This window comes from Fusarium verticillioides, chromosome 7 (assembly GCF_000149555.1).
Source record: "Fusarium verticillioides 7600 chromosome 7, whole genome shotgun sequence".
In the NCBI taxonomy this organism is placed as follows: domain Eukaryota; kingdom Fungi; phylum Ascomycota; class Sordariomycetes; order Hypocreales; family Nectriaceae; genus Fusarium; species Fusarium verticillioides.
Window position 1 is genome coordinate 2,902,347 of NC_031681.1, and position 22,987 is coordinate 2,925,333.

At 48.1% G+C, this 22,987-nt stretch overlaps 12 protein-coding genes across 12 annotated transcripts; 7 read left to right on the top strand and 5 right to left on the bottom strand.

The window, feature by feature from the left end:
- Window positions 1–516: 516 nt before the first annotated feature.
- On the bottom strand, window positions 517–992 carry FVEG_17070 (hypothetical protein; the record flags this gene model as incomplete). The annotated part of the gene is made up of 2 exons (XM_018906338.1): window positions 517–777; window positions 954–992. 2 exons carry the CDS (start codon window positions 990–992, stop codon window positions 517–519), a joined length of 300 nt encoding a protein of 99 aa, XP_018759400.1.
- A 656-nt stretch (window positions 993–1,648) lies between these two features.
- On the bottom strand, window positions 1,649–2,553 carry FVEG_11688 (hypothetical protein; the record flags this gene model as incomplete). Its single annotated transcript, XM_018901011.1, has 2 exons — window positions 1,649–2,253; window positions 2,325–2,553. The coding sequence occupies 2 exons, from the start codon at window positions 2,551–2,553 to the stop codon at window positions 1,649–1,651; spliced, it is 834 nt and encodes a 277-aa protein (XP_018759401.1).
- A 938-nt stretch (window positions 2,554–3,491) lies between these two features.
- On the top strand, window positions 3,492–4,156 carry FVEG_17071 (hypothetical protein; the record flags this gene model as incomplete). The annotated part of the gene is made up of 4 exons (XM_018906339.1): window positions 3,492–3,647; window positions 3,716–3,883; window positions 3,924–3,976; window positions 4,027–4,156. 4 exons carry the CDS (start codon window positions 3,492–3,494, stop codon window positions 4,154–4,156), a joined length of 507 nt encoding a protein of 168 aa, XP_018759402.1.
- Window positions 4,157–4,227: 71 nt separating this feature from the next.
- FVEG_11689 (hypothetical protein) lies at window positions 4,228–6,091 on the bottom strand. The gene is made up of 3 exons (XM_018901012.1): window positions 5,476–6,091; window positions 5,380–5,422; window positions 4,228–5,330 (listed from the first exon to the last, which is right to left on the bottom strand). Exons 1-3 carry the CDS (start codon window positions 6,000–6,002, stop codon window positions 4,503–4,505), a joined length of 1,398 nt encoding a protein of 465 aa, XP_018759403.1. The 5' UTR covers window positions 6,003–6,091; the 3' UTR covers window positions 4,228–4,502.
- A 2,518-nt stretch (window positions 6,092–8,609) lies between these two features.
- On the top strand, window positions 8,610–10,868 carry FVEG_11690 (hypothetical protein; the record flags this gene model as incomplete). Its single annotated transcript, XM_018901013.1, has 1 exon — window positions 8,610–10,868. The coding sequence occupies one exon, from the start codon at window positions 8,610–8,612 to the stop codon at window positions 10,866–10,868; it is 2,259 nt and encodes a 752-aa protein (XP_018759404.1).
- A 310-nt stretch (window positions 10,869–11,178) lies between these two features.
- FVEG_11691 (hypothetical protein) lies at window positions 11,179–12,538 on the bottom strand (the record flags this gene model as incomplete). The annotated part of the gene is made up of 5 exons (XM_018901014.1): window positions 11,179–11,463; window positions 11,507–11,875; window positions 11,996–12,072; window positions 12,120–12,416; window positions 12,463–12,538. 5 exons carry the CDS (start codon window positions 12,536–12,538, stop codon window positions 11,179–11,181), a joined length of 1,104 nt encoding a protein of 367 aa, XP_018759405.1.
- Window positions 12,539–13,251: 713 nt separating this feature from the next.
- On the top strand, window positions 13,252–13,815 carry FVEG_17072 (hypothetical protein; the record flags this gene model as incomplete). Its single annotated transcript, XM_018906340.1, has 1 exon — window positions 13,252–13,815. The coding sequence occupies one exon, from the start codon at window positions 13,252–13,254 to the stop codon at window positions 13,813–13,815; it is 564 nt and encodes a 187-aa protein (XP_018759406.1).
- Window positions 13,816–14,060: 245 nt separating this feature from the next.
- Window positions 14,061–15,170, top strand: FVEG_11692 (hypothetical protein; the record flags this gene model as incomplete). The annotated part of the gene is made up of 1 exon (XM_018901015.1): window positions 14,061–15,170. The coding sequence occupies one exon, from the start codon at window positions 14,061–14,063 to the stop codon at window positions 15,168–15,170; it is 1,110 nt and encodes a 369-aa protein (XP_018759407.1).
- A 241-nt stretch (window positions 15,171–15,411) lies between these two features.
- Window positions 15,412–15,921, top strand: FVEG_17073 (hypothetical protein; the record flags this gene model as incomplete). The annotated part of the gene is made up of 1 exon (XM_018906341.1): window positions 15,412–15,921. The coding sequence occupies one exon, from the start codon at window positions 15,412–15,414 to the stop codon at window positions 15,919–15,921; it is 510 nt and encodes a 169-aa protein (XP_018759408.1).
- A 756-nt stretch (window positions 15,922–16,677) lies between these two features.
- FVEG_11693 (hypothetical protein) lies at window positions 16,678–19,116 on the bottom strand (the record flags this gene model as incomplete). Its single annotated transcript, XM_018901016.1, has 11 exons — window positions 16,678–17,055; window positions 17,102–17,126; window positions 17,173–17,203; window positions 17,251–17,280; window positions 17,327–17,475; window positions 17,523–17,559; window positions 17,621–17,707; window positions 17,754–17,988; window positions 18,041–18,438; window positions 18,500–18,948; window positions 18,995–19,116. The coding sequence occupies 11 exons, from the start codon at window positions 19,114–19,116 to the stop codon at window positions 16,678–16,680; spliced, it is 1,941 nt and encodes a 646-aa protein (XP_018759409.1).
- Window positions 19,117–20,029: 913 nt separating this feature from the next.
- FVEG_17074 (hypothetical protein) lies at window positions 20,030–20,839 on the top strand (the record flags this gene model as incomplete). Its single annotated transcript, XM_018906342.1, has 2 exons — window positions 20,030–20,481; window positions 20,539–20,839. The coding sequence occupies 2 exons, from the start codon at window positions 20,030–20,032 to the stop codon at window positions 20,837–20,839; spliced, it is 753 nt and encodes a 250-aa protein (XP_018759410.1).
- Window positions 20,840–20,863: 24 nt separating this feature from the next.
- On the top strand, window positions 20,864–22,243 carry FVEG_17075 (hypothetical protein; the record flags this gene model as incomplete). The annotated part of the gene is made up of 1 exon (XM_018906343.1): window positions 20,864–22,243. One exon carries the CDS (start codon window positions 20,864–20,866, stop codon window positions 22,241–22,243), a length of 1,380 nt encoding a protein of 459 aa, XP_018759411.1.
- Window positions 22,244–22,987: the final 744 nt, after the last annotated feature.

Below are 22,987 nucleotides of genomic sequence, written 5' to 3' on the forward strand. Positions count from 1 at the left end.
AATTCCCTCACCCATCATATTTCCAAGCTCCTTCCAGCGGGCCAAGTGGATGTTATCAGCCCCATGCAGGACAAACGGATATTCTCCGAAATAAACTATTGTTTTTCCACAAGGAAGTATACAACTCGCAAGTCTCCCCATGAACCTGAGCAACTCTACCTGAACACTGAGGAATGAGGGACGAAGTACTCGGCACCCTCCTATGGGTAGCGTCTGTTGGGATCTGATTTGAATCCTTGCTAAGGCCAGTATTGTCCCAAAAGTGTTTTCAACAACCCTTTGGAAGTGCTTCTGGTTTGTTGGGAGAAAAAGTTGTTCAGCTTCGATCTGTTCATATTCTCTGACTCTGCGCCCAAACGTGGTCGAGCCTGCAAAATTGAGGGGACGGATTTCATGGATACCTTGAACAGTATTGTCCTTCATATGTTGCCAGAGGTTGCGGTCGTGATCAATATGTGAGGAGGGTGCAAATTCCTCTACAGGTTCCTGCGTTTCCTGGCCAGAGTGGAGCTGCTGTTAAAATCTTGCTTTGAAGCCCAATTCAATCTTCATATTCGTGTGTCGACTGTTGTCAAATCCGTCGAAGCTCTCTCGAAGTTTCTTTGGGAGACCTCCGCGGAAGGTTTTGAGCTCGTTGGGTAGATTCGCCCAAGAGTTCGCCTCAGAGGGAAGCTGACCGACAGTGATGGAGACATAAATCCATAATGCGAGGCGGACGCGCCGTTCCCGGTCTAAGTGGTCTGTGATGGAGCCCTTGAGCTCCTTATCAATGATGCTCTGTAAAACAATGTCAGTATCCCAATTTGCAATTTCTTGTGTTACCCCTCACCAGTCCTAAAATATGAGTCAATGAAGTGAAAAAACTGTGACCCAACAAGTACAAAGCACTGTGAGCAAAATTCCTCTGCTCATGAATGTCCTTGGTAGGATTACTTGCGGCATTTTGAAGATACCGAAACAGCTGTAGCTCCACGTATCGGGAAAGGAGCCATGAGGTCTTTATAAACACCTCAAAGATGCTGCTGCTTCCATTGATCTGCTGGTATTCATGACCAGGTCAGCATCGTATGGGTTATCCAGGCATTGGTCATCACAAAATGCTGCGACTTCGCGCTGAAGGATGTCAGTTTGGCAACTCTCTCAACCGTGTATAAAGCTCACCGTCCACTTCAAGCGATCGTTGCCAACCAAGATAAATGTAGAACCCGCAGTATCTGCAGGAAAGTTTCTCAGTAGTTGATAGATGGCCTAGGTTTCTGGTATCGTCCATCGGGGAAGCAAATAGTGCGTAACCCTTGAAAGGCAACTGTCCATAGGAAATCGATGTTTATGGGCGTGACCTCATCCTTCTTTAGCCTACGTCTCGTGAAAGCTAGGGCCTTTGTTCCCAATTCTTCATCTAGGCCTTCTGTAAACAAGGTTTCATTCATTGATGGCTCTGAGATAATCAAACCAGTAATGCGGTGACACCATGATCGCGTAATTTGATATCATGACTATCATATAGCAACTTGAAGTTTTCCTAATTACTATATAAGAATGAACCTGCCTCTATGGTGTTCAGGAACTGGGCTTTGGTGCATGAGACTTTCCAGAGCCGAGGCTTGCGAAGACCCAAACACGCTTTGCACGGGATTCCCCCAACACACTAGGACGACTTTTGGGAATAACCATCACCCACGAAACTGGTCACGAAATAGTGATGTATGACCATGATGTTGCTTCGCCGGCAGCGGATACAAACTTCATTCTCGCGAGCGAGAGCCTGCCCTTCTGCCTGTTCCCTCGTGAGTGGGCCTTGACGTCTTGTTCGGCTTGGTCGTGGCAAAGGAACCTGAACTTGCTTCGGAGGTGCGCTCATCTGAATGAATCTCTGGTCCCCAAATCCGGATGACTGAGGCGCTTCGGACATAAGACGAGTCATCTCGACCGGATAGGCGAAAGACTCAACTAAGCATTGATCGGTTAGCTCACAAAGACGGCGATCTTGATCAGTAGATGTATTACCCGAAGGGTTTTCAAACGTGTTGAAAGTCTCTGCAGAGACCTGAAAATTCTCTGATATCATTGAATCAAGACCAACTTGGAATTGCGGAACATAGCCTTCATGTTGAGGATCGCCATGGACAGGGGAAAAGTTGGCACCCGGGAGGTCGCTGCCATGAAACGCATTGCCCGTTAAAATCTGCGTCATGGTAAGATCATCCATAACGCCTGGGGTCTCAAAGGCGGGCGCATCGAGCATCATGGAATCTGTGTCTAAACAAGCGTCGTGGCTCGTGTAAGTATGAGACCCATAAACAGTAGGACGTAATGCCACAAACCTAGCTGTTCCGGTTCTTGCGTAGCTTCAACTGCCTCATCAAGGTCCATGAGACATGAGAAATCGGACTCTGGCGATCCCAGTAGAGAGATATCAAGACTGTCCAGGTAGTCTGAGTTGTTGTTATTTTCGACCTGCTGCGAGAAACCGGAGGCGAGATCTGCTTCCACGTTCACATCAGTGAGAGAAGTGGGTTCGGCGACATGGCGATTTGAACCGTCCGGATCCATAGCGAAATATGAGTTGATTGTTCTGCTCGTTATTATCTGGGATTGTAATGGAGGGCATTGTGCTGTCTCTTATACCGTGAATACAGAGAGTACTGAGACAAGGCCTTGTCGTTGCGGCCAATAAGAACTAACATCGGTGACCATGAACCCCTGTTCCCCTTATTTTCGACCAACTCCCCAGTTCCCGTTATTTTCGACCAACTCCCCAGTTCCCGTTATTTTCGACCAACTCCCCTGTTCCCGTGATTTTCGACCAACTCCCCTGTTCCCCTTATTTTCCATCTTCCCATTCTTGATCTGTTTAATATCCATCTCCCAACAAGTATGCTCCTACGAGTCACCTAAGGACAACTCTGGTATCAGTCGCCAAGACAATTGGTAGTCTTTCTACGGAAGATGCCAAAAATCTGCTACCTGATATTATTAAAGATCTAAATAAGTCACTGTCACTGGCTAAAGTCTTTCTAAACTGTTCTCTAAGCATTACAAATAAGACTCTCACGAGGAAACAAATCAATAATTACTTCAAACGTCCCCTCAGATCGTAAAAAGATCGTGATGCCAAAATATCGGAAAAGGCGCATCTATATCAAATGACTGAGAACATCGGTAACTAGAAATATGGAACTAGGACAGACATTCTTGGTCACCAAAATTTCACTTCATCTCCCTTCACCGATGTGTATGTCTTGCCTAAGTTTTCATCAGTGTTTTCTATCATTATAAGACCTCGGGCTAGGCGAGTGTTATAATGAAGAAGCAAATCATGTACGGAGATTCCTTCCGACAGCCCTTCACAATTTAGTTATGAGAAGTGTCAATACCTGCGGCCATCTTGAATACAATAAAGAGAGAACAGTACTGGTTCTTCTCTGAGTTGATGGAATACATACTAGGCTTAGGATGTGAATGAACTGGCGAAGGAGCTAAGGAATCATATGCATGAAAGTTATGTTGCACCTGCTCCCACTCCTACTGTTATTCCGGAGCTTAAACTTCGCTTCAAGTGTAACGTTCGAAGTGAGAGTTCTAGCGGCAACAAGAATGTCTTCGACCTCAACGGCGTAGGTGGCCAGAACCCTCCTGTGCAAGCTGTAAGTCCCCTTCACCAAACAAACCATGATATTGGCTAATCTCTGTTAGTTCTGATGGATCATACAAGTGGAACTCCAACCGGATCTGGGAGATCTTCTCAGTCCCTGGCTCAAACACCCGCATCATCATCAAAAACGCGGGCAACAGTTTTGTCCTCTTTTCAGCTGGTAAGCACACAATTCCACGAACAGAAGCAATCAATTACGAAGAAGATAGGACACGGAAAGACTGTCAAGTGTGAGAGAAACCGTGATGTTTCTGACCTTGCAGCTTAGTGGGATCTTCAGGACGCGACGGTCGAAAATGTCACTGACAGAACTCAAGTCCGGTAAGTAACTCCATATGTGATCTGTAAACTATAAAGTGATAAGAATTTAGATTCCGAAATGCTAAGGACGGGACGTACCTTGATCTTTCTAGTGAAAACACTGCTAACGGCACGGCTTTTTTGACCTGGAAGGACGGACACGGTGGTGCAAACCAGGCTTTCAAGCTTTGGAAGCACTAGGTCTATTTTCCAAGGGATGGGGACTTTTATTTCTACTTTATTGAGTATACTTGGTGAAATTGTACTTGTATTGCTTCATCCTTAATTAATTTTACCTCATGGCCATTTCTTATAGTAGCTATCACGATTCACTTCCCATTCCTTTTTGTGTCTTGCGATTGTACATTGTAAACAATACATAATATCCAGCAGGCATCCGGCCATTTTGCCTTCGTAAACTAATTCTTTTCTAATTATAACTGCACGTCGATCGATCTGGAGACCCAGAGACGTCAATTAGGTGTGAGTAAGTACAGGAGTAAGTCTGTTATATAGATATACAGATAAAGAATTAAAATCACCAATCCTAAGTGAACTTGTTCAGATCGCAAGCCTGGACAGTCGACCCCTCCAGACCAGGAATAGACTTCCCACTCGGCGTCGTCACCGTCAAATCACTTACACCACAACCACCACCATTCGCCCAAAGATACGTAAACGGAATAGCATCACCCTTGTTCAACTGAACCTCATACGATCCTGACTTCCACAGCGAAGGATTACCTCCAGTTCGCGTCCCCTCAATAGCCCACGCACCGGAATCCCACGTATACGCTGCGTCATTGACCCAGAGGTAACCCCAGTTATCAATGTCATTAGGAATAGAGAACGTATAGGTTCCCGTCTCTTTGGCGTAGAAATATGCATTGAAGAGGAGTGCTGCCTGGGAGGCGTCGAAAGTATCACTGCTGCCGAGCGTGAGACTGTCGCAGGTGACGAATTGGAAGCTCTGCGCGTTGCCTGACGATAACACGGGCTTGCCTTTGAAGTAGTTTATTCCGAAACCATCATCGTAGAGGTTGGCGTCGAAAGGGCAGGCGAACCGTCGGTAGGCGATGTCGTTGCTATCAGCAAAGGTAGTCTCGACGACCCAGGCTGTGACGGTCGGGTACTCAGTAACGGTTGCGTGTGCCGTAGGTTCTTCAACATCAAGACAGGAGCAGATATCAGAGGTTTGAGCCTCAGTCCAGTCGGAAGGTATCGCTTCAGGGACCTCGATTGCGTCCTGGCCACGCTTTGCTGGTTGCGCACTGCCTCCGTCGATAGTAGGAACTGGCGCAACGTAGGAGTAAGCCGTGTCAAGGCATGAAATGGTCTCGATCGATCGTGTCGATGTGACTGTAACCTCCGACGGCTATCAAAATATCAGTACAAGCTCTCAAAGCATGGCAAGCGGGACTTACCCCGGTATTGGTCGTTGTAGGATCGAATGTTGCATAGTCAGTGCTGCGAGATGCAATCAGTGAATGTTCAAGATTCAGTGAGGTAAAGGAGCCTACATGGTATGCGTGGTCATGGACAGGTAGCTGACACAAAAGGGAGAGGCGACTGGGTCAAAAGCCAGCATTGAGATGACATAGGCATTGTCGTAACAGAACTCGGATGTGGATGTTGGCGCAGCGGTTGTATCAGTGGTTGTGCCCTCGGTCGTAGTATGCTGAGTTGTCGATGGTTCAGTGGTGACAACGCTGGTAGGCTCGGCAGTAGGCTCAGTCGTTGTATCCACGTCGGTAGTACCAGTCGTGATACCCTCAGATCCAGAACTGGACAGCAGGGAAGCCAACGTGGTGGAACCCCCAGACGTGACGGTCTCAGAGCTGATGGTCACAGAAGTGGATGCTTCTGTACCAGAAGACCCTGAAGTAGCAGTACGGGTCGCATCTGAGACTTCAGCCGAAGCAGTTGTAGAAGGAATGCTGGTGTCGGCGGATGAAGAGACAGACGGCTTGGAACTCACAGGCTTGCATGGCCCAGCAGAGGCTGTAGCAACCGCTACCGCGGCCAGAACCACCCTGCGAAACAACATCACAAAACGAATGGCAGATAAACGAGTGACTGCACGAAAAAGGGTCAAAACGCGAGGAAAGCCCTCAGGTAAACACGCGGAAAAACTTCCTTATATCTATCCTATCTAGATTCTTACACCTTGACATTATTTCCAGATGGCAGGCCTTTTCCGATATTGACTTTTCAGCTATGTCAGGTTCTGTGTTGGTGGCTTCTGTGCTGTTCTAAATAGCACGTCCATGGGCGTTGAACTATTGGCAATAGTGTTGGAAATATCGTGTGATGTTGGCAGGGAAAATTCGGTACCTGAACTAGTATGACCAGGGGGTTGGGACCCTGTCGATCAAACATTGATCATAGCCGGAGTATGATAGGGCTATTCGAGGGTCAGGGGGCCTGTTCAAACTCTATCAGGTTCCACGTGACCTTGACCAACAACATAAACATGACAAGGGCTTCCGTGGCTCCTTGCAATGACCGGCTCATTATCTTTCTGTCTCAACTTTCGTTTCTTCGTTTTCCAATATACAGAGTTGCTACAAAACAAGTATGACTGCTCTATCCAATTTGGATCTCATAGGGCTATGTTTCTAGCCACTTATCTGTCGCTGGTGTTTTGATACTACTCAACTATGGTCATTAGATCATTCAGCTGTCATATTGATCCCTGGGAATCCTGGGATGTGTCCCCAATGTAGAGTAGTCAGTGGAGTTTTAGTGGTTCTATCATGGACTAGAGCAGGGATTGGCGATGACATTTCCTGATGCATCGTGGACAGAAGCAAGAGTAAGGGATGGAGGCGCAAATACCGACCCATCCGATGTGGGTGAGTTACGGAGTACATCAGGCGAGAACAGATGATACAGGGGAGCATGAAGGCCCAATGTGGCAGTTCGGTTACCTGAGCCAATCAAAGCTCAACATCGAACATCGGAACCAACAACCAGCAACCAACGCGTAAGCCCAAATAAGTACACCGGTCCAGAACTCACCCGCTCATGCTCAGCCAGCCACATACAAAGTTTATGTCATACGGAGTTAAGAAATCTCGCTTATGTAGTGGTCAAAGTGTAACGCTTTGCTGTTGGGGAGACTACATGTTAACAGACCATTGACGCCCCCTATTTACCTGATCGTTGCTATCTAAATATTAATATTTAAATCTTAAATAGATTAAAAAAAAAAAAAAAAAAGAAAAAAAGAAAAGAATAAGTATTATTAATAAAAGATTTAGATAGATTAAGAATAGAGTTTTAAATTATTAATACATAAGAAAAGAAGGTATATAAGTCACATGCTGCTTAACACTGGCCAGATAAACAGGGGATTTAATAGTCGGTTGAGCTACATTCTTGCTGTGAGATTGGGAGAATAGTGCGTACGCGGAGCTAGGATATCAGTTAGATGAAAGCTGTTAATCTATAGAAATTAATAAGTCTTTTGTTATACTAAAGGGAATTGCTTTGAGGGATTATTATAAATGAAGTCTTCATAACTGGCATACTTCTCTACAGACTGATGGATCTCAATGATCGGAGCTTCACTGCGAGGAAGCATCTACGCGGACCCGACCAAATGGGACCAGGGAACGACAGCTGAGTCAAGCTGAGAAAAGAAAAGACGAGCAGTACACAAGTAATATCAGAAGACTTACAGAGTATCATCGTTTCCTTTGCTCAGTACGTGAGTAACCCGGCTTATTTCATGATTTTTCTCTAGCTGTAGGTCAGTTGTTTAGATCAAAACAGCCGATCGCCTTGGATTTCTTCTTTCTCAGAATCCCACGCGGTTCTCTCGCATTCATTCGATAAGCATACCTCGCGACTGAACGAGACACCGAGAATTATCCGCCTATATGCTGCAGTATATACGTCGATGTTTTAGGATGTGTCTCTCGAATAGCCACTGGCCCCTCCTAATTGCTATGATTCTCCCACGCCAGATCATCATGCCCTTTATAATTAACACCAGGATATTTATCTGATTAGTATATGATAATCATTACATTTAAATCGTAGGCTACAAATTTTATTCATCACAAGATGCTCCAAGCATAACTGCTGTATTACCTGAGAAAACCAGCCAGCCTTGAAACATTCGCCCCAGTGGCGTCCAACCCTCCGGTAAGCGACGGAGATCATCACCAGACCGCCTCTCAAGGAGTAAGAAAAGTTCCGACATTGAATTAGGGCACAAAATAGACTAGTCCAAAGGCTCACGAAAATATGCTAACATTGCCTAAGTCTTTTTGTCACTTAGACCAGAGATGCTGAGTTTTCTTTCCTCCCCTCGCCACAGATCCAGGCCCCAAATCAATCGCGATCACGCGCGACATAACCCAGTCGGAGCAGACCTCTTTCCAATTTTATCCAAAGCCAAGAAATGGCTGAGCCAGCTGAAAATACTAGAGGCTTTATTGGACAAGCAGCGCTTGGCTGTACTACCAGAATAAGCTTAAAATAAAGAAATGGCGTTAGCTAGACTGGTCGATTCAGCCTCACACATGCCATTGAGTTTGCCCTTGGGAACAGCTGGGTTAATCCCCTGGTCCCTACCACCAGCACATGAATTCCCCGTCGACTTTGCATCAAAGTTCCTGTGAGATTGAAGGGAAAGGGAGTCATCATGGCGCAGTATAGCCAAGTCCACCAGGGCGTTTACGAGATGGGACTACATGAGCCTTCGACGTATCATTCAACCTGGAACCCCAACGATCCGTCTAGCTACGGCTACTCCCCCACCGGAAAACCTGCGCCGTATCCTACAAACATCGAGTTCGAAGACAGCCAACGCCTCATACACCAAAATGCCCCGACAGGCTTCCAACGACCAGCAAAACGTCAACCATTGAAAAAAAGACTTGGGAAAACCGGATTGACAATCATAATCCTCGGGACGATCGTCATTATCGTCTCATGCATTCTACTCGTCTATCTCTGGCAAGGGGCCGAAAAAGCACGCAACAGACAACCCCGAGGCAAAGAATGGGACAGAATCATCTTTGAAAACTATGCTGCACAAGTTGCAACGCTTTGCTCCGCTGCGATACGAGTATCGATGGATTTGCAGACTTGTCTCGCTGCTGCTGCGATGGCAGCCATTGTCCTTGAGACCGCCGGTTGTCGAATCTCTGATCTGGCGAGGTTATCAATTTCCAGAGCCTCCAGTTGTGATGCAAGTCCGTGGGATATCTTCCTGATAACAAAATGCAACAGGAAGACCTTGTTCCACTGTATCATATTGCTCTTTAGTTTCCTCCTCAGCCTTGCTATGACTTTTACGTCGACGATCTTGCTTTTCGACTTTAAGGCGCTTCCGATCGCTGCACCGATGGTCTCGGAGTCAATTTACGTTGGGTTTGATATATCAAAGGATACAGCTATGTTTTCTGGTGTATCGTACTGGCAGTCCAAACCATCAGCACACTGGCGATTTGCAGAGACGCGGCCTTCGAGTCAGAGACTTGCGCCTACGGATGTAGCAGACACAGGAGATGTTTATCGAGCGATGATACCGATGGCAAATGTTGATAATCGCACTTCTTTGGAGTATTACTCTGGACCTACGATTGTCACAAACATGAGGACAGCATGTGTAGCACCGACGTTTGACAATGCTACACTCGAGTATATATACACTGGAAGCAACGCCACAGAAGGCCTTTATCTTCAAGCGGAGTTCAACGCTTCGACCGGTTGGGAATCAGGACCTAGCATTAACGGTTCATATCCAGCGACACTCTCGTGTCGTATCAACAACGAATGGTACCAAACAAATTCAACATCCTGGCCAATATCGTTCTGCAGTTTCAACATGAAAGAACTAGCACCCAAGAACGAAAGTTTCACGAACCCGCTTTCTCGTCATCCGTATAACTTTCATCCGGTACTATTCCTCAACGCAAGCGATAGTCTGGCCCGGCTGAGACCGATGTATGACATGACTACGAACACGTGGTCCAACGTGACGGTTCTGGAAGATATGCAAATGGTCAACTCAAAGAGCAAAGGTCCATGGACGACAGCGACGACCAAAAACGACACAAAACTCTTCCAAGCGAGTGTGTGCTTCCTCACTCAGAACATACCACTCTTATACAACGTCACGATGACAGGTAGAGCAATACCATACGAACCAACGTCTCTAGCAAAGTGGAGAACACTGCAGGGCAAGAATGGAACACAATTTCTCAAACAGCTCGGCGTAGGGGTATCACCTTCTAATACTGAAGCAAGAGGTATTCTAGATCTGAAGGTACTCTCAGGGCCAGCTTCTATGGCAGATGAAGCTGTTGCTGGCTGGGATGAATGGGTCTACCATATGATTCATTCCAGTCTTTTCGAATACAGTATTTCCGGCGGATGGACCTTCAACAACGATGCTTTAGAAGGATGGTTTGACACAGTAGCGAATTGGCCCGCACACCCAGAACATTCACATCTCTTTCAGAGTGTTCTCCAAGAAACGGATGATCCAGCACGAGCAGTCCAAGAGTTATTCTTTCGGTTCTACCAGATGATCTTCCACGATATCCTACCCTACTTCACTCAACAGCAATCTGTCTCTACGATAAACGTGAAACAGGTTATTATTCCAAACCAATGGACGGGCTTGATAATTATTTTATCGGGTGTTATCCTGCACTTGGTTCTTACGTTGATAACTCTTATCATGTTTATGGCTTCGACGAAGAGCTCTATTCTGGGAAATGCATGGCATGCTGTGTCACAGATTATCTCGCCGGAGACGAGTGTTGTGGTGGAGACTGTGGCGGGTAGTGGGATGCGGGATGTTGATGTTGCGAAGTGGGCGGAGTCAACGGGTTCTGATGGGCATGTGTATGGGTTGCCGAATTGTGCTGATAACAAGGTTCGTAGACGGTAGGGAATACTACATGGCGTTGCATATATCATCAAGAATAGAGAAGCATATTCGTTGATGAGGTTGTGAAAAACAAGCGATATGTGAGTTAAATGTGCTATTTGCAGTTCGTAGTCAAACCTTACGCCGCCTTCTTTGAGCGACAGCAACTGGAGGAAGACAGGAAACTGAGTCTCTTATTATTCAGGACGAATGACTTGAGTAAGTTAGTACAAATTTACTATAGACTTAGGATAAGTTTAGAATAGCCTTTACTAAGTTTATTTTAATACCTGATGGCAAGGTCTGAGATTTCTTGCTTCGGGAGGTCGAACTACTTGAAACTCCTTCCATGGAATCCAGGGAGAATCTGCTGTCCCTCCAGCTCATCATAAGTGATTCCCCTCTTCTGCGATTGCTGCCAAGTCTGCTTCAACGTCGTAAACTCTCCCATCGTCGGAACGCGATGGCCCCCCCTCTCGAACTCATTCTGCGTGTAGCCCTCGCGCTTCAAAAGAGGCGAGTCAATCGTGTTAAGCACAAGGTCATTCTCTGCGCGTGAGAAGTATAAAAGGCCTAGACGGTCTACGTTACGCTGATCCTTGGGAGGGACGGATACCTAATCTGTTAGTCTGTGAAACAAAGTGAAAGGGTTAACGTACCCGATGGATGGTAGACTGAACATAACCCCCTGTAAGAAAACTCAAGGCATCACACGCATTCACCGTCAAACTCCCATCAAGAGGCTTAGCCCACTTCCAGTCACCAGTCTTGTGATCCTTGATCTGAAGACCAGCTACAGGCTGACGGAAGAGAAGCGTGTACGAGCCAAGATCAGTATGGCCTCGGGACCAAAGACCGTCTTCGAGCTTTTCAATCTCTTCGGGGGAGAACTTCCCGTATTTCATGTAGCGAAGATGGGATTCGTTGTGGGTTCCCCATTTGTGCAGGTTGACGAGGTGGTCTTCTGGGATTTGGAGGGCGAGGGCTGTGAGGTGGTAGAGAGGGTCGAGGACTTTTTCGTGAAGGTCCTGGTTTCAAAGTCAGTAAAGCTGTGACAAATGATTGATGGCTGAAGCTTGATAGCTCAGAAGGATATAGCAAGGTGACAAATCGCGTGGAATGTGAGAAAGGGTGTTCGAGGAACTTACCTTCGCGAAAGAGGTGATCTCATCGATGTGATCTTTCAATAATTTAGGAACAGGCTGCGATATCTTCCCATTATCCGCTACAACGAGTCAATATTGCAGCCCACTGACCTGTAGATCAACTTACTAGCCATGTTCCAAACCTCAGTCTTCTCCTTCACACCACCCGAAAGAATCCTTCTTCCACCAGGTCTGTACCCGTTATACTCCCCCGCATCAAGATCAGGAACATACTTGAGCTTCTCTTCGATGGGGAGGTCATAAAAAGCATTACCCAGAGCGAATTGTCTGTCGATGGCAGATTGAGGAATGTCGAATTTGGTCACGTAGAAGAAACCTTTGGTGCGGATTGCTTCGATGAGAGTTTGAGCGAGTTCGGCGTTGCCTTCGGGGGTACCGTACTTGGAGAGATCAATGTTTGCCACTAGAGGAGTTAGAGTGATAAGGGGAAGAGGAGCGGGGGAAAGTACAGTCTGCCCAGTCTAGATCTTCCTTTGTTTCGGGGACGTAGGAGTACTGGGGAATGTCTGAAAAGGCAGATGGCATCTTGAAGTATGGTGAACAAGTTTATGAGTCTAGGTGTAAGTTATTGTCTTGAAATGAAATGAGGCTGCCGGGAGAAGATAGTCAAGTTGATATATATGCGCGACATTTGAGATGTGATGGCTGACATATCAACGGAGATAGCGATGTCGTGATTGACTTCTCCGCATGAGATGCCACGCTGTGGAGGGGAAGATGTTTTCCGATGTTGATCAACTGCTTGCTCAATCTTGATAACGATGGCGCAATCTGATCCTGGGGGTTTAGTCAGGATAGCAACTTCAACAACGTTATCTCGAGGCTTTTGATTGATTGAATTGCTCAACAACTCGGGTTCAATCTTTCGCTAACTGGAATTTCTCTCATTTCCTGAGTGAAGTCATAATTCTTGCCTCTTCGAATACTATTGAGCGGTTCAACTTACACGGACTCCGCGCCCTAACCGACTTCTATCCTTTGAGCTTGTATCTAGACTCATGGTACGGGCAATTTACTAACAGTGTTTGTAGCCTTGAGACATGACAAATTCTTTCATTGACTAAAATATGAAACCATACTCTTTCGAAATAGCGATTGGAAAATGCCCTGCGCTGCATCCAGCTTGGTCAGGATGGGTTAGTGCAGGAACATGACAGGTGGGCCCATCCAAGTCACACCAGACCATTGAAGCTCTCAACTTCAAGCCAACATTATCGACTTCGTTTGAAATTCACAAAATGGTCACAGCAGCTTCTGAGCTACGACAAAATTCATGGAGACGAGATGAGTTTCTCATCTCGACCGACCCTTCATTAATCCCAGTCAAAGAAGTCATCAAAGTCTTTACTTCCAAGGAATTCTACTGGGCAAAGCCTCTCCCAGAAGACGCGACACGCGAAATGCTCGACAATGGCCTCTGCTTTGGACTCTACGACACAGATACAGACTCTCCACCTCCATCTCCCGGCAATCCTATTAAGAAGAAATCGTCCGGCCCCAAGTTCATCGGCTTTGCGCGCTGCATTACAGACTTCACAACAGTCCTCTACATAACCGACGTCTGGGTCACCCCCGCCTACCGCAGCGAAGGACTAGGCACATGGCTTATGGAATGCATAAATGAAGTTGCCGAGTCAATGCCTCATTTAAGAAAGAGTATGCTAGCTACGGGCGATTGGGAAAAGAGCGTTCCGTTTTATGAGAGGGTTATGGGGATGAAGGTTACGGAGGGGACGAGAGGGGAGACGAGGGCGATTATGGAGAAGAGAGGAAGGGGAAATCCGAGATATGAGGAGAAGTAGGAGAAGAAGGAATAATAGATGAAGAACTTCGGGAGTTTTTGCATCCTAATCTCTACTGCATTTGATTCCCGAGAAGTCTGAATCCACGGTTATAGGGATGTCATGCCCGAGGTTGAGTGGCCAACAGAAAATGCGGGGTTACCCACTAAGTTCTAACCTCACATCATACATCAACCACCAAATTCATCATCACAGTCCACAATCTCTCACCACATAATCACGAAACTATCGTAAAACCAACAAAAATGCCTTTCCCAAAACTCCCTCCAAGAGCCGCCTACATCAAACTCTCAAACCCCACCAAGCGCAACGCCCTCAGCATCCCCGTGCTCAGAGACCTCAAGTCCCAGCTCGACAGCGCCCTCACGCTGCGACCCAGCGGGCGAGCAGGCCTGCTCCCCAGATTCCTCCCTGGCATTCTCAAAGAGCTCGAACAAGCGTCTCAAGAACAAGATCGAACGTCGGAGGAATGGAGGAGGTGGGACTGGCTCGTCAGCGCATCTGAATGGAAGAAACAGCGTGCCGGTTTACCTGATGTTCTCGTCCTCAGAAGCGAAGGGCCTGTTTTCTCATCAGGTCACGATCTCAAGGAGCTGTCGCAGATGAGTCGGGAAGATGTCAAGACTCTGTTTGACCTCTGTACCCAAGTCATGATGACTATTCGGAGGAGTCCCGTGCCGATCGTTTGTCCGATCCAAGGCCTCGCCACAGCAGCTGGGTTCCAACTCGCCATGAGCACCGACTTCCCCATTGCTCTGCCAGACACGCAATTTGCCCTCCCAGGCGCAAAGATCGGATTACCGTGCACTAGTCCCTCAACAGCAATTTCACGGCGTTTCCCCCCTGGCACAACATACCGAATGCTCGCGACGGCAGAACCAATAAAGGCATCGGACTACCCAGAGGCCGTCGACGTTGTCAAAGTCTTACCGGGGCAAGATCCTGAGGAAGCTCTGGAGAAGCGTGTAGTAGACGTGGTTGAGCGGATGCTTTTGATGTCGCCGCCGCAGCAGGCTGTAGGGAAATGGGCGTACTGGACGCAGTTTGGATTTGGGAGGACGTGGGGTGATGGGTATGAGCAGGCTGCTCAGTGGGCGGCTAGGGTCATGGCGTTGCATGCGAGGAGTGAGGATGCGAAGGAGGGTGTTGCTGCATTTTTGGAGAAGAGGGAACCTGTTTGGATAAGCAGTGGTGATCATGAGGCCCCCGCAACTGAAGTCACTGATACGGTTACCGACGATGCTTCTTCTTCAATTGAGGCTGATGTCAGTGGTACTGAGGCTGGTGAATCCACACTTGAGAACCAAACGCCCGAGACCGATGTCGACGGTGCTACCACAACAGAACGTAGCTAGACTTGTGAATTAAAGCTTAAATTTGTCACTATTGACCCGAACTGTCATCCATTGTGGGTTCCACCTCTTTGACCTCTTGGAGGCCTACTCGAGACGCAAGCTTTCTCTACCCTCGGACACCCTCAATGCCATGCTTGGCATCTTCAGTTTACTTGCTAAACACAAAACGAGACCTATCTGTCATATCTGCGGTGTTCCCATTCTGCGTCTCCCCGAAAATCACGAATAAAGATCACGGGGAATGTCACGTAGCCGAGAAGTGTTCAGAAGTAACAGCAATACTGGCATCACCGCCGCTGTAAGCCTCGGTGGCTTTCTCGACGGTCTATGCTGGCTACTTGAAGAACCCGCCCATCGGCGGACAGGCTTTCCAAGCTGGTCATGGACAGGATGGCAGGGCGTAGTCGCTCGCATGAACAAAGATAGCACTGCTCTTAAGCAAACTAACGGATTTACGATTGACGTGTCCATAATTCCTGGTCATCAGAACGGAGGAATTGCAGTGCCGTGGAGCCGCTATTATGACCTATTGCGGACGGCGGACGACAGCAACCCAAGCATCCGATCAGGCCAGAATCATGTGCTTGAGATCAAAGCCAGTGCCACGGCTCTCGGGTTTCACATGGGAGACTGCGACGGTCGACCCAATACATGGATCGGCACGGTGTACGCTGGCCATCGGATATGGCACGGCGAGTTCTCTCTCACCAGTAAGGACGTGCCTCTATCATTGCTGCTAAAGGAGCCGTAGACAGGCATATTATTGGGCAACTTGCAGAATCATAGGCACAACGAACTTCACGACACGACAGTGGTTGTCATCCAGGAACAGAAGCATGAGCAGGCGCAGGGAAGCGTACAGGGTCATGTGTACTCGAACGTGTTGGCCTGCTCTGTCTGGTATATTGCACCCTTGAAGCCAGTATGTTAGAGCAACGGACGTGGAGGAGAAGGTGATGGAGCAGAAGTCCGGTTTTGACGAAGGAGCTGATATTACTTGTCCGCGGATACGAACACGAGTCGCGTGATGGTCTATCTACTCAACACGCCATTTAACAACTGCACTAGCAGGAATTCTTTATAAGAAATTCGCGAAACCTACTCTTTCCACTCACTAAGACGACGAGATTCGCTGCTTTCGAGTATCCTATCTCAGACCTTCCGCTCAAGCGTAAGCGCAATGACTCCTAGCCTTCGCCGGTGGCTTGTCACTGAAAGGGCCTTGCTCATCCTTTATCTGGCCTTTGTTGCAGTACCGGTAGCCGTGGAGGACACAGTGGTAGTTTAGCTAGTGATTGCCGTGGTGGCGGCCGTTGATAGTCTCCATAGGCTTTACTGTTTTACCCAATGCGCCCATTGGGGAGCTTTCCTCATCTCCTCAGCTGTCTCGATTCATATGTTGAGCTAAGTGAAAAAGCTATTGTTTTATTCGTTCGCCTCAGCTATGATCTGTCTTGGTAAGGCAATTGGCCCGCTCAGCTGTAGTGTCGCCAGTGACAGTCCAGACTTATCGCGCTTCTCCCAAGCTCTCCAGTTCTGTTTCCGATTCACCACCGTGGCCCTCTTCCCCGTAGCTATCATAAGGCACAGGCTCATCAACATCCCTTTTCCAAAGTATCCACTTCTTCACAAAGTAAGGAAGTTGTTGATCCCATACCCACGTGGCCAGTTGGGTCTTTGGGCGCTCATAGACCCTTTCGAGGTCCTCCAGACTCCGACTGCTGGTTTCTTCAATCAAGAAAAGAACAAGGATGAATGCGATGAAGTTGAGGACGGAGAAAACCCCCAGTGTTCCTCGTGCGTGGAAAGCATGATAGATCTCAGGTAAGAGGATAGATAGGAGACCCGCAAAGAAAAGGTTTATGGTGATAGCTACTGAAGCTCCCTGGTCCGGGTTGGGATTGAACGATAGGGGACCTGGGTAGACTTACTGTTTCACGATGAGATGATGGAAAACTTGGTCAAGTTAGTGTAGACTTTTATCAAGCACCGGGGTCCTTACCTCTCGGAGGCCAAAGTAAAAGGGATCGGCCCTAAGCGTCGTCAGTTATGCTTATGGCTCATGGGCAAAGTAACTCACCTAAGCCAGGTGCATATGCCGCCACGAAGCCTTTATCAAGTTAGAACAGCTCCCTCGTTTGGGGCGAAGAACTCACAGTATACGAAGACGGTTCCCACGACATTTCGAGCCTCTATACCCTTTGAGAAATTGTCGTTATACGCAATAGCTGCTGCCATGAGAAACAGGCTCATTAACGGGAGTGTGAAGAGCAGCCATCGCCTGCGGCCCAACGTGTCGATCGATCTTTGGACTATTAGTACAGGTATTCTGAACGGGGGCAAGGTACTAACCTCATTGCAAGGAGTCCGAACAGAAAGTTTACACCACCTGCGCCGTAGTTAGTGTGAGACACGAGGCTCATGTGGCTGAGGACTCTTGAAGCACGTACCAAAGCCGACGCTGTATGCTAGAGTTGCCTTGGAGTTGTCGTATGCCCCACTGAACATCTTGTTAGAGTAGAATGCGAAGACGTTGACTAAGAAGTGTTAGTAGACTTTGTGAACAAGGGTTCCTCAACGTACCTCCACATAGCTGCTGTGCCAGTGAGACTATGCAGGTGCTGTATACAGCATTTCTCAAGAACCTTGCCTGGAAAAGGGTCGAGTACTGCAGCTTTGATAGCCTCAAGGAGGCTACAACTCGTCCCATGTATGTTAGCCCGCTTTGCTTGGTCCTCATTATACTCGCTTGGTCTGGATCCGCCCTCTGGGGATGGTTGGGCCACCAGATGAGGATGAGATCACGCAAGGCCAGAAGCTAGTCGTACCGAGTTAGCCACTACCATGACAATAAGGTTATCAGGTCTTACCCGATGAGATCTGATCTTGAGTAGAATCTGAAAGGCACGGTCGATGCTGTAACCAGGAGTGTCGGAACGCATGTAGTATCGTGGACTCTCATAGCACATAGCCACGGCGATGAGTAGGAAGAGCGCTGGAGCGGCTGGAGCACCGAGAATAAGGCGAAGAGCCAGTCGCGATCTGTTTTCTCCATCTTGTCCTAGGTATCCAGTGGCATCAGCTATTGCCATGTTGATGACAGACCCCATGAGGATACCGCATGCAACCCTAGAGGTATTAGAGAGAATCATCAAGAAGCGGAAAATAACATACCAGAGCTGCCAAGCTAGTACAATAGAGCCTCTCCAGAACCGGACGGCTGTTTCGGACGCGAGAACGGGCGCACTAACTGCTTTGATACCCATCGCTGTTGCTCGTTAGTCCATCGACTGGAAAGGAGTTACCGGACGATAGAACGCCACACGTACCAAAACCAGCAATGATTCTAACCAAGAGCAGTTCGAGCCATGTCTGACAGAACGCAGAACCAATGGAACTTGCAATGATCAACAAGGCGGACACCGTGAGAGCCCCCCGACGACCGATGCAGATATTGATAGGAAGGGACATGGGCGAACCTAGCAAAGCTGCAGTGAAGTAGGGCATCGCATTCATGGCCCCAGAAGTCCAAGTCTCATCGCCTGTAGGTAGGTGCAGAGGGTTCGACACATCCATGGCGTAAATATCAGCTGCATTGATCGAAGCCTGCACATGTCCCTGAAGGAAAGCGGCGAGAGAGACGGTGATGATGATGGTTGGCATTCCGGGCTGCGAGAAGACATGTTCTCTCTCATCACGAATGCATTTCTTTTCATCTGGGGTGAGGTTATTGGGCATCGGATTCTCGGAGGACTCGGTAATGGGGTAGTAGTGTCGGCTGTTCGTATGTCAGCTCGAGTACCTAGCTATTGACAGCAAGATACTCACAGAGCACGCTTCGATCACCACCGCGTTTCTTGATCTGTCGTCTTATCCATCTCTCCCAGTCCTCTTTGAACTTGGAAACCTTGCCAGAAAGAGAAAATGAAGCCTTTCCATCAGCCATAGTCAATTGGTCCAAGATGGCAACTAATGTTGGGCCTGGATAAGATTAATTGCAAGTCGGAAAGGATGGCTCAACGGACGTCATATAACTGCCCGAGGCATACTCCCAAGCAGCGCAATCACATGTATTTAATTCCATTGAACTGATTTGCCGACGAAATCACAAAACGAGGCTCTGTTCGCTCAAAGAACTGCATTGGTGGCTGCAGGACATGAGCTTCACCGCCATGGTTGAAACAATAGACCAACTTTGAATAAGAGAACGCTGTCTACGAAACAAGGATTTATCCCTGGAGGTGAACAAACTCGTTGCGACTTTTGATTGAGCATTGACCCGATGCAAGATGGTAACCAATCATGGTATGCAGTCATGGCTGTAAGGGGGTTGAAAATGAGACCATACTACTCTTCTCCAGGTTTGAATTTGTGATTTCATAGCAAACCAGCCAAAAGTGCAGCGAACGATGACTAGACGACCCAATTCATTCTCACCATTGGTTTAATACCCTGGCATCAAACCACCAATCGCCTCTCGAGGGTTTCTTCCATTACGCAAACTGCAGTCTCGATGATATCTTTGACTCAGACCGAGTGTTTCATAAAACGGCATGGAGGGCTTGGGGATGTCACACAACATCCGCAGCGGCGCAGCCTGATCTTGCCTCCCCATATCAACATTCCCCAGACCCGAGACTCCCCGCCCGATGACCAAGTAGTTTCGAAAGGTTCTGGCTTTTGCGGAGGCGGGGTGTTTTGAGGACGTACCGATTGGTATTCTCTATCATCATCCCGTCTCCCCATATTTCTTGGTCCTAACCCCGCTGGTTCACCTTTTTTCCGCGTTTGGCTTATGCATACCCCAGATTTCTTCTCTTCGTCGCTCTCGTCAGGGATAGACTTGCTCTGACCTCAGTATGACCCCAATGGAACCCATAGGCGGCGCCATCGCCGTTGCACAGGCGATCGTAGGCACTTGCAAAGCCATCCACATGTGTGTAACGGCGATCAAGGACTCGCACGACACGCAGGATCGATGGAACGTTTCGATTAGCTCTCTCCAGCATATCTCGGAGCAGTTCGAAGTTGTGTCACAGGAGAGAAGGGCCCGTCATCCTGCCAGGGGATCTCTCGAAGGAACGCACTATGGAGTCATCAGCGCACATCTTGATCGATTCAACCGTGACCTGAGGAAGCTTGAGAGAAATATCTCGAGTACCAACCTTGCCAACCGAGCTTCGGCTTCGAAGATCTCGTTGAGAAGTAAAGTAAAGCTTGCCTTCACAATGGACTGGAGAGAGAACGAGCAGCTCCTCAAGTGGATAGATCGTCACGTCACTTTTCTTCAAATCAACATAGATCTCAGAGGGTATGTCATAGTACCACTATTTCCCAGGCTTCCTCATCGATACTGAAACTGTCACAGCGTGAACGAGGATAACATGAATGACGTTGAACGAGCCTTGGGGACGGGCCACGACAGTTGGAAGCCCATTCCTACACCTGAAAGCCTTGATGAACCCAGAGTTGTATTGGACGATTGCTTGTCCTCTGCAGAGGTCTTAGCCAAGCATGTTGCCATTCAAAAGTTAGACACTACAGATAGGGCCACCCCTGCACCAACCGAGATGGATTGGGACCTAATGCACGATACAACTGAATTGACCTCTTCAAGCACTGTGAGCCCCGTTGAACAGGAACTACGCCTTCATGCCACGATACAATAAGTGGACAATCTGGAGGCTTCCAAGATGCCTGTAATTGCATCCAATGTTCAGCTGGAGGTTATTCGACTATTTGACGAGCTGAACCAGGAGAAAGGACTTATGCCAACCTTCAAGGAGACATTCCGGCTCCAAGAAAGATATGTGAACCTTCTTTTCAGTTCCATCGAAAAGCATCCTGTCTATGGAGACAGAGCCAAGACGTACGTACGTGAGAATATCATACCAAACCTGAACCAGCACGACCCGGATTTACGCGAGGTTTGGTGGAGTGTCGGACGGATGTTCTACACCATGGAGGACTGTGACCAAGCAGAATACTGGCTCCGGCGTGCGCTTCTGAATGGCTATATTGGAGTCGATAAGGATAGCAACCACGCTGAGATTGAACAGATTCCCAAGATGATCTGCAAGATCTACGCGAGGCAAGGCCGTCCGCAGTTTGCCACTGCTCTTGGACAATACCTAGAACACCACGTTGGATATGATCCGACAAAGGTACCTGGTGATCTCGAAAAGGCCGCCGAATGGTGCTTGGAGCAGGGTTTTGAAGTCCATACCGTGGGAGATGAGCTGGTATTCACTAAGGAGAAGAACGACAGAGGCAGAAGCGCATTGCATGAAGCTACCTTGGATACCAAGGTGAAAGAGTCCATCATCCCACTGTTACTGAAAGACGATCTCCTTGCACTAAGAAACGCTAGCGGAGATACGGCGCTTCTGCTAGCAGTCGGAAAGTCAAACACTGCAATGGCCAGACACCTCCTCAAGACACCATCACTAGTTCATCTTAGAGATCGGGAAGGCCGCACGCCGCTCCACAGGTGCTGCGATCACAAGACATTGAGTCTACTTCTCGAAGCTCTAAGCGGATCAATGCATCGGTCAAGTCTCACGCATGCAGACCCAGATAGTCATGACGCTTCATCTCTGATCGACATCAACTCACAAGACGCGTATGGCAAGACAGCGCTGTTTATAGCATGTGCGCAGGGAAACCTGAGAACTATGAGGAAGCTCTTCGACTCAGGAGCGCACGTGAACATATCAGTCAACACCGGAGTATGCCCGATCTTGGCTTGCTCATCCTGCACTGGGATATCATTGACGAGTAGAGAGCGGATGATCCTACACTTACGTGCCAGGGGTGCCGATCCGGACCAGCAGGACATTGATGGAGACACGGCCAGGAAGGAACTTCGAAAGTTTTACTCGTCGAGCAAGGCGGTGAATAAGTTCCTGTCTCTTGATCCCGCAGTGGAGATAGAGAGGTTGGAGAAGAAGGCTAGAACGGAGAGAAGAGGAGTAACGCAACTGCGAGCACGACGAGGAGTGTGTTTTCATTGGGACGAGTGTTTAGCTGGGAGACACGGAGCTCCTCATCGTCAAGTTGACCTTTCAACTTAGATTTTATATCATACAGGAAGATCTTCACTTTTCTGTTTAGATATCTGCGTATGACATTGTATACTCTCCACTTGGTAGCTGTCTGCTACAACGCTTGTAGTGAGCTCTCCCATACGTGAATTGCAAAGGAATCAATGAAGCCGTTTTTCCTTAGCTGTAGTGTCAGTCTCAGATGTTTATCTAACTGTTCCGCAGCAGACTAGAGTCTACCCCACCGTCTTGTCAAGAAGGGGGAAATGCTCCCTCTTATTCACTATTGAGTTTTCCTTCTCATCCTCACTGTGTCTCCTCAGGTCTCCCTCTATGCATCAACATTTTCCCTCTACAGCGCAAAATGTCCCTTTTTTTCTGATCACCGACACTTGGCCTCACGATGTCCGTTTCTTCTGCGGTGATTGCAGCTTTTGAAGAGTATGAGTTTGACCTAGAAGCTAGCTTTGCTCGTCTTGGTCCTTGCGAGTCTCCTTGCCTTGGATGCGCACTTGCCATTCACCGAGATGACCGTCTTGTTTGCGTGGTTGACGAGACAGAGACTTGCTGCACTTGGTGTACTCACAGCCATTAGAAATGCACTGCCGTTCCTGACTTTGAAGATTCTCCAAATGGCCGCTTGTTGTTTCGTGGATCCTACCGGAACTGAAGGCTGTAGTCCAGTACTCCTGGAACCAGGTTGACCATGAAGTCACCCCCTCCAACGCTGGCGTGTTGTACAATGCTTCAAGGAACTCGGATCCGCGCTCCGCT